The 10,019-nt window shown below is 39.8% G+C and overlaps 1 protein-coding gene across 2 annotated transcripts in view; it reads left to right on the forward strand.

Annotated features, from left to right (window-relative positions):
- Positions 1 to 10,019, forward strand: part of CHRNA5 (cholinergic receptor nicotinic alpha 5 subunit) — a 31,208-nt gene that overhangs the window by 20,230 nt on the left and 959 nt on the right. The window contains exons 2-5 of one of the 2 annotated variants that reach the window (XR_005456337.1): positions 73 to 117; positions 873 to 982; positions 2,511 to 3,342; positions 6,872 to 7,112. Coding sequence is in view for 1 of the 2 variants with exons in the window: in XM_038766959.1 (XP_038622887.1) it covers positions 91 to 117; positions 873 to 982; positions 2,511 to 3,342; positions 6,872 to 7,033 (1,131 nt within the window). In the remaining variant the exon portion in view is untranslated. Of the gene's footprint in view, positions 1 to 72; positions 118 to 872; positions 983 to 2,510; positions 3,343 to 6,871; positions 7,513 to 10,019 lie in introns of those variants that run through there. The other variant, XM_038766959.1, reaches the window with a different exon arrangement.

The raw sequence follows: 10,019 nt of genomic DNA on the forward strand, positions 1-10,019 counted from the left end.
GCACAAAAATATGAAAATGCTATTGAGAAGGTAAAATCTGTTGAGTAAATCGGCTTTTTTTTTATTTTACAGGATGAAAAGAATCAGTTAATGACAACAAATGTCTGGTTGAAACAGGTATGTAGAAGATTCAGCGTCACAGGAAGGCACAGGCACCTGGCTCCTTTCCCTGATTCAGTAAAAGGCCATGCGGTTAAGCCGCTTCTGACCTTCTTCCTCACTGTTGGTAGTTGGTATTTTCAGGATCATTGTTCCACTGGTAGTAATAGTAGGAATATAGTAAGCTGTAATTCTCCTTCCAGCTATTTATGTTCTCTTAACACTTTGCCGTGGCATAGTTTCCTTCCCAACTTACCCAAATTGTTTGGGTTGTTGTTTTGTTTCCTCACCCCCTTTACTCCCCTGCTAAGCCCTACAACTTTATCATTTGGCTATAAGAAGAAGTAGGCCCTTGGCAGGGAATGGTGAGCAAGGGGTTCACATGCTGGGAAATTATAGGATTGACCTTCCTTTTATTAAACTAAGAAATTTCACAGTCATAAAAACAGATTTAATATACTTCGAGCTCATTTTACCCTGCTCTGAGGAAGCGCTTCGGGAGGGAAAAGAGTAAGCCTTTATTACCCTGTGATGGAATGAGCAGAGGCGGGTGGCAATTATTTCATGAGGAAAGGGAATGCCTTTCCCCTTCCCCGTCATGAATAGGGTGGGTAAAAGAGGCTTTTTAACTTTCTGTACCTAGAAGGGCACATATCCCGTGTCTTTTGTCTGAAGTTGGACGTTAAGAGCCCATTGTCACTGAAATAAATTCCTTGTCCATTTTGTAGATATTGAGATTTTCCTTATGATGTGTGGTGTTCTTTATTTTTAAGGAATGGATAGATGTAAAATTAAGATGGAACCCTGATGACTATGCTGGAATAAAAGCTATTCGTGTCCCTTCAGACTCTATTTGGATTCCAGACATTGTATTGTATGATAAGTAAGAGTGATATTTTTAACATATTTGTATATCCAAAGTAGAAAGAAAGCTAATATTAATGCTTAATATATACATTTTTCTTGCTTTCCTTCTTAAGTAGAGCTTAAAAATTTCAATAATTTTTCAGCTGGATCAAAAAGCCATCCTTCCATCTATATTAATAAGTTCTGAAGGCTTCTTCTTTCATTGTTATCATTGGATTTAAAGTTGACTGTTCAGTTTACTTTGCATCTGAGACATATTCTCTACCATCTAGAAGTCTACATACCAAATATTTATAAATAATATATTCATTCACCTAACATCACATACCCTTTTATTTCTATATGTTTATGTGTTTTGTTTTTCTCATTCTATCTTTATTTGTCTATTTTTTTTTTGGTAGATTTGATGTGGACATTATAGAAGAATGATGTTTTTGACAGAAATGTTTGGAGATATCCTTAAGACATCAGAGCTGGGTGGACTTCATATAGAAAGTGGATTCCAGTTAGAGTTGTGGATAAGGGGATGGTAGTGGCCAGATGGGCAAAGCAATCCTGAAGTTTGGAATGAGAAAAGGTTAAAGGGGTCAAAGAGAAGTTTACTTAGTTGTAGTGAGGAGGAGGAGAACTCCCCGGTACTGGCTCTAGGCATTTGGTCATCCAGATATGGGGAAAAATTCATCCCATCACCCCATTCCTGTTGCTCGTGGAATCACTGTATCATGTTGTATGCTTGTCCATACAGTGTAACATAATGATGGTCCAAACTCCTGAGCCCCCGAATCCTCATTTTTATTTCCCAGCTGCTAAATTGTCTCCCCAGGTCCCTGTTTTAACCCAGGTGTCGCTTCTAACTTGGATAGAGAGGATTTTCAGATTTTTCACTATGGCCACCGTCCTTATTGGTGGTCCCTGCAGCGGCTGCCTTGCTGACTGTTTGCAGCTGACCCTGGAATTCCCAATGTTAAATAAATTCCCCAGTGAGCTTTGCCTTACTTCCTGATTTGTTCCCAATCATTTCAGTTTCCGGCTAAGTCCAGGCCAGCTCCAGGAATACGGATCCAGTGATTTGGATGAGCTTTGATTATTCCTGGGCTGGAGGCTTTGTTACACGGGAATTAAGTGCCTTTCTTGGGCGACTGCTTAGAATTCGTTCCTGTAAATTTCAGTCAGTGAACTGAAGCAAGGGATTCGTACTTAAATTATATCTACCTCTGGAGGAACATAAGTTCAGGGACCCTGCAGCAAATAAAGCTCCTACATTGGAGAAAGAGATCCACTTTAATGCTTACAGAGGCAGCTTTTCAGATAAGTGTTGAGGTCCCTTAAATATATGGCTCAATTTTTCAGAATTTAGGTTGCATTGCATGGTAATTAATACAGTTAATTAGCATTTTAATAGATTTATTGTACTCTCCCAAGCACTTAGTACAGTGTTTTACACACAGTGCTCAGCAAATACCATTGATGGATTGATACTTTATTAGATTTAAGATAAATATTTGGTTCCCCTCCATAATTAATTCTTTGTGTGTGTTTTTCAGTGCTGATGGCCGATTTGAAGGGGCTAGTACAAAAACGGTTGTGAGGTACGATGGCACCGTGGCTTGGACTCCACCAGCGAACTATAAAAGTTCCTGCACCATCGATGTCACATTTTTTCCATTTGATCTCCAAAACTGCTCCATGAAATTTGGCTCTTGGACTTATGATGGATCACAGGTTGATATCATTTTGGAAGACTATGAGGTAGACAAGAGAGATTTCTTTGATAATGGAGAATGGGAAATAGTAAGTGCAACTGGAAGCAAGTGGAACCGAACTGATGGAGGTTGCTGGTATCCGTACGTTACGTATTCGTTTGTAATTAAACGTTTACCTCTCTTTTATACACTCTTTCTCATCATACCCTGCATCGGACTCTCCTTTCTAACTGTTCTCGTCTTCTATCTCCCTTCAAATGAAGGTGAAAAGATTTCTCTCTGCACTTCAGTGCTTGTATCTCTGACTGTCTTCCTTCTGGTTATTGAAGAGATAATACCGTCGTCTTCTAAAGTGATACCGCTAATTGGGGAGTACTTAGTGTTCACCATGATTTTTGTGACACTGTCAATTATGGTAACCGTCTTTGCTATCAATATCCACCATCGCTCCTCCTCAACACATAATGCTATGGCACCTTGGGTCCGCAAGATATTTCTTCATAAGCTTCCGAAACTACTTTGCATGAGAAGTCACGTAGATCGGTACTTCACTCAGAAAGAAGAAACCGAGGATGCCAGTGGGTCGAAATCCTCTAGGAATACCTTGGAAGCAGCTCTTGATTCCATTCGATATATTACCAGGCATGTCATGAAGGAGAATGACGTCCGTGAGGTCTGTGATGATTATACTGTATTTGATTTCAAACTGATGTAGAAGGTCACGCTTGGGTTTAAATTTTGGGTGCTCCATGAAAGCCTGCATTTCTTTCTGGGGGGAAGTGGACCACGGAAAAGTCAGTGAGCCGGGAATTATGGCTTCTGATTCCACTGTGAATCATTCCATTACTCTCCAGATATTTTTATCTAGATTATTCTGCGGTCCATTTAATATTATTTTTCATTTTAATGCACCGTAGTGGCACAGTGCAACTGAGTCTTTTCCTCACATAAACAAGGAGTAAAATCAGTCATATTTATTGAGCACTTACTATGCACAGAGCACTGTACTGTTTGGGATTGTATAATATAACAGAGTTGGTAGACATGCTCCCTGCCTGCAATGCACTTACAGTCTAGAGGGGGAGACAGACATTAATATAAATAAATAAATTGTGGATTCAAACATAAGTGCTCTGGGGCTAAGGAAGGGGTGAAAAAAGGGGGCAAATCCAAGTGCAAGGGTGATGCAGAAATGTGGGTTTAGTCAGGGAAGGCCTCTTAGAGGAGGTGTGCCTTCTTTAAGGCTTTTAAGGTGGGGAGAGTCATCGTCTGTCAGATACAAAGAGGGAGGGCGTTCCAGGCCAGAGGCAGGACGTGGGTGAGAGGTCGGCGGTGAGATAGACGAGATCAAGGTGCAGTGAGTAGGTTAGCAAAATATATACTAAGACTCTGTGCGTTCTTGAGAGATAAGATGTAAAACAAGTTAAGACTTGTCAGTGCCTGGTAGGGTAGCCAGAAGCCCAGTGTGCTATTGGACAGTCCAGTTTTCCGATGGTTTGCCCCCTGCCCGGCTCTGATTCAGAACTAGATCTTTTCCATCCGGTTTTTTTTTTTTAATTTTTTGTTTTTTTCCCTCAACGCTCAGCCTCTCTGTGCCAAGAATCCCGCCACCGAGTTCCATAGCTCAGGTTCAGTGCCAGATGTCACATGGCTGGGAAGGCATGGCCTAGTGGACAGAGCACTGGCCTTGAGAGTCAGAAGATCATGGGTTCTAATCCCGGCTCCACCATCATCATCATCAATCGTATTTATTGAGCGCTTACTATGTGCAGAGCACTGTACTAAGCGCTTGGGAAGTACAAATTGGCACCATTTGTCAGCTGCTTGACCTTAGGCAACTCACATGACTTGTCTCGGCCTCAGTTCCCTCATCTGTAAAATGGGGATTAAGACTGAGAGCCCTATGTGGGATAGGGACTATGTCCAACCCAATTATCTTGTATCTTCTGCAGCACGTGGAACAGTGCCTGGCACATAGTAAGCACTTAATAAATATCATTAACTTTATTATTAATGTAAAGATGCTGGATCAAGTGGGGGATTGAGTGCCCTCCCCCAGAGAAATGTGTAGAATTGTGAGAAATCTGTGTTCTTCCAGAAAACAGCACCTGTGACACCATCATGTTATACTATATATGCAGTGAAGTGCATGTGATTTAACATGCATCTTCTGCGTAGGAGCATTCTAGTGTCTGTGTGTACCAGTAAGGATAGAAATCTAACTTCACCATTTCATATTATTAAGTAAAGCACATTGCCCTCACATATTCATTTCCATTGAAGTGAAAAAGTATATGACTTTCATTTAAACAACACAAATAATATCAGTAATGGCATGAATTGGAAAAAATCCTCCAAGTTACTTAACATGCTAGTTTTGATCTCTTGACCAAAACTGTTAAGGAATAGAAGCAGAGCCACTTGTCTCTCTAGCTATGTAGGTTTTAAAAAGCCAAAGGCGCTGCCTTTAACTAGTCTTAATGTTTGGTATTCGAATAGAGGCCCATTGTGACCTGTTGATAATCATTCCCAAGAAAATCTGAGTCTTGAAAATGCTACAGTCTTTGAGTCTTAAAATCAGATGTATCATTGTAAGTCAGACTTCAAGCACAGGCCATGACAAGTCTTCATCCTTAAATGTTTATTTTAAATCCAGTTTCCTAATTAATGCCAAACTCCAGGATTATGTTGCCACTATTAAAATAGTTTGAACTTCATGAATGAGTATAAAAACAAAGAATTATTTATAAAATATTCTGTAGCAAGATGGATTTTTCAAATATGTACTTATAGTGATATGTGATCATATTGCCTGGACTGGTATGTGGGAATCTGTGTTTGATTTTTGACAATATTTTCAAAGATTATTCCAAATCTTCACATCTGAGCTCTTGCGCCACTGTTTACTTTAGTAACTGTCATAATGAATATGAATATTCTAATTCTAAACTTATATTAACCTATAAAACCTATCACAACACAAACATTTATCATAGGAGCAATAGGGATGGAGCTGATCATCATTTAGCCTGCCGCCACTTGACTTTAAATAGGATTCCTCTAAATCACTGGACTAGGTTAAAGAGCCTATCGGTTTTTCCACCGCCCTCCTGTTTTGGCTACAAGAGCTACAGCACAGTGGCTGAGATAATGTGTCTCCCCCCACCCCCAAGACTGTTAGCTCATTGTGAGCAGGGAATGTGTTTGATTATTGTTGTATTTTACTTTCCCAAGCAATTAGTACAGCTGTCTGTGCACAGTAAGCGCTCAATAAATATGATTGAATGAACTCCAATTTCCATGTGCAGGAAACCTCCAATCATCCCACCAAGAAAGAGGCTTGAATCCACTTCCTCTTCAGCCTGGACTTGGTTCCAGTGTCTGGTTCTTATTTCCAGCCCGGACAGGGTTCTCCATTCACCAGTTGCCACATTGTTCATTCCTTCATTCAGTCATATTTATTGAGCACTTACCGTGTGCAGAGCACGGTACTAAGCACTTGGGAAAGTAAAATTCAGCAACAGAGACAAGCCCTGCTCACAATCTAGAAGCAGGGAGACAGACATCAAAACAAACAGGCTTTCATCCCTTCCAAATGACCATTCATCACCTTGTCCCCATGTCTAGATGTCACTTGGTTTTAAAGGGAAACAACTTGGACTTTAGTATTGGCTGGAGAAAGGATCTTAGGGTTACCACCATATTTTCATAGAGAAAGGGCCGCACTGGACGGGAGCCGGGGTTACGGTTGGTGGAGCTAATTAATTATGGCATTTGTTAAGCGCTTACTATGTGCCAGGCAGTGAGGTGAATACAAGCAAATCAGGATGGACACAGTCCCTGCTCAAAGTCTCGATCCCCATTTTGCAGGGGAGGTAACTGAAGAAAAGAGAAGTGACTTGCCCAGGGTCACACAGCAAATGGCAGAGCCAGTTTTAGAACCCATGACCTTCTTACTCCCCAGCCCATGCTCTGTCCACTACACCAAGCTGCCTCTCTTATCAACACACCCATAGAAACCATGCTTTCCCAAGTGCTTAGTACAGTGCTCTTTACACAGTAAGCGCTTAATAAATATGATTAAATGAATGAATGAATTTTAGGCTGTATCAAATGGTGAACGGAAGTGATTCTGAAGGTAGACTGTAGTAGAATAAAAATGTATTCACTGTGTTGAGCAATTCTTTTTTTTTTTCTTTCAGGTTGTTGAAGATTGGAAATTCATAGCCCAGGTGCTTGATCGGATGTTTTTATGGATTTTTCTTCTGGTTTCAATAATCGGATCACTTGGTCTTTTTATTCCTGTTATTTATAAATGGGCAAACATAATAGTGCCACTTCATATTGGGAATGCAAATAAGTGATGGTTTCCGGAAGACCCAATCTTTCATGGACTTGGTTGTCAGAAGGAATCTTCCGTAATGCAAAACTGTGAAAATATAGGTATAGTAAATCATGCTAAACTTTTAAGCCTGATATTTTCTTGTCTGCTTTAGATACTAGCCTAGTAATTAAAATCGACATCTTTCTTAATAGTCCTATAGAAGGTTATCTCTTTGCATGAATAGGGTACCAAACAGTATTATTTGAATAATTAAGATTTGAGATGCTAAGTATTTAGCAAATTGTAATTTGAACCAGTAATTTACTAAGTATTCATCACTTGCATCCTAATTGTCCATTTATAATCGTAAACCTATTAGGTTTTTAAAAAAGACCGTCCTTTAAAATGAGCCAACAAATGCCACTTTTTCTTTAAAGAAATGGATTTTTCAACCTTGTATTAAACCATCTTGATGCATTTGGTAACTGGATGCGCATTAAAACAGTTGGGTTGCTTTTATCCTTGTCTTCATTTGGAAAACAGTGTTAAGTTTTTCTATAATGTCACTGGGCTGAAATCTTGTCTGATCGTGGAAGCTGAACAGTCCAAAGCCCATCAAATCCCGACATGGATGAACAACCTGAAAATTTGGCTGTAAGTGGATGAAGGCAGTTGGACTTGATGATCTCATAAAGTTCTTTCCAGCTCTGTTACACCTATGAAGGAACCCTCTACATTGTAATTTTTATTTGCTGTAGAAGGGTGTACTGGCATATTGGTCTTACTCTGTAAAAATGAAGACATTTTTAATACTGGGAAATAGGAAATTTGAGAGTTTTTTTCCCCAACTTTAAATGCTCAGCATACTATTCAGTCAGTCATTCAGTCAGTGGTATTTATTGAGCACCTCTTCTGTGCAGGGCACTGTGCTAAGTATTTGGGATAGTAGAGTAGAATTAGTGGACATGATCCTTGCCCTCAAAATGCTTACAATCTAGCAGGGGAACTTTATTTACATAGCTGCACTAGTAAATCAAAGAGATGCTACACTGTGAAAGAGGTTAACTCAGAAAGAACATGCATTTAAATTCCCTTTTCCACATTGCTAGGAAAATACATCCATATGAATTCAGTTTGCACTGAAGACAGCATGCTGCTATCTTGGTCTAAGACTCATCCTGCTTCATTGTTACATCTTTATGACACATCAAAGCAATTCAACAGGCATCAATATAAATAAATATAATTATAGATATACATAAATACATAAGTGCTGTGGGGTGGAGAGAGGTGGGGAAGAGCAAAGGGAGCGAGTCAAGGTGACATGGAAGGGAGGGGGAGCTTATCAGATGGAGGTTATCAAATGGATTCAGTCCCTGTCCTGTCCCACACTGGGCTTACAGTCTATCTTAAAATTGATTTCTTGAGATATGTTAAAGGGATTTATGATTATCAGGTTTTATTTTTCATGGGAAAATAATGATTCATAGTTAAGGGAAGGAGACAATAAAAATGTTCATTTTCCATCATTAGTAATCATCAGCAAAACGGCAAGCTCAGGAAATTAAGAAACACGGTCGCTCACTTCTTGCGGTCACAATTTTCCTTACGGCTATGAAATATAATCTTTTTTAAGGACAAAATACATTTTAGTAGACTTGACACATATCTGGCAATCCTCATCATGGTCCTACCCTGTCTCAGAAGGCTAGTGTAATGATTGTGCTACTTTATAAAGGGTTTGAACTCTTTGAAAGATGTTTTACAATTGTTATCATGTGTTACCGTTATAGGAATGATGAGGGCTGATGCTTCCATGTTTTCTATTGTGGGGTTAAGAAAATGGCTTTTACCTCCCCACATCTTTTGGACTGGGCTCCCGACCTCATTTATCCTAGCAGGTCTTTGGTAAGACCTGATGGGGGGCTGAAAAGAATCTGACCCACTTGCTCCCCTCCAGACCTTATTTCATCACCACTCAATCGTATTTATTGAGCACTTACTGTGTGCAGAGCACTGTACTAAGCACTTGTACTAAGCACTCATGATGCCCCTAATGATGGTTTATTCATTAGGCATCATCACTCCTATCAGCTGAAATTTTCTCTATTTATACTTTTAACCCAGAACAGTCCCTTGAGTATTTTAATTGTTTTCATCTACATCAAGCCGTATTTGATAACCTTTAACTACACAGAAGTACATCGGGTTTTATGAAGTGGCATGGCGTAGTGGATAGAGCACAGGCCTGGGAATCGGTAGGTGAAGGGTTCTAATCCCGGATCCACCACTTGTCTGCTGTGTGATGTTGGGCAAATCACTTCACTTCTCTGTCCCTCAGTTACCTCATCTGTAAAATGGGGATTGAGATTGTGAGCCCCACATGGGGCAGGGACTGTATCCAACCCAGTTTACTCATATCCATCCCAGTGCTTAGTACAATGCCTGGCACATCGTAAGCACTTAACAAACACCATTATTATAGGAGAGAGAAGCGACAAGTTGAAATATTGTTCAGATTCGGCATGGGAAGTGCATCTTGGAGAATTTTACTTATACAAGAAAAGTTTCATTTTTCCTTTAATACGTAAGAGGCAAGTTTCATACTAAGTGATTATCTAATACGGTGGAATCATGCCAAGTTAACATTAACAGAGCTACATATCTTTAGTCTTAACTTGGAGCCCTAGTCTGCAACCCTGATGTTAATGATAATGTTAATCCACCTAATGATAGCATCTCAACATATATTGATCACTTGCAGTGTGTAAATCACTGTACTGGTTGGGAAAATATAAATATACAAGAGAAGTGAAAGATCCCATGCCTCTCCCTGAGGGGTTACAATCCAGTGGTATTGTGTGTAGCCACAACTAACTGCAAAGATAACAGCCTTGTTAGGGTACTAAGACTACAGAATGGAAGACCTTCTTCAATAGTTGATTCTTTGATTCTATCAGATGAAAACATTGCTTTCCAGGGTGTTTAACGTTGCTTTCTCTGATCGGTTCTCCTTAGGCAGGTTC

Source organism: Tachyglossus aculeatus, chromosome 26 (genome assembly GCF_015852505.1).
Source record: "Tachyglossus aculeatus isolate mTacAcu1 chromosome 26, mTacAcu1.pri, whole genome shotgun sequence".
Classification (NCBI taxonomy): Eukaryota; Metazoa; Chordata; class Mammalia; order Monotremata; family Tachyglossidae; genus Tachyglossus; species Tachyglossus aculeatus.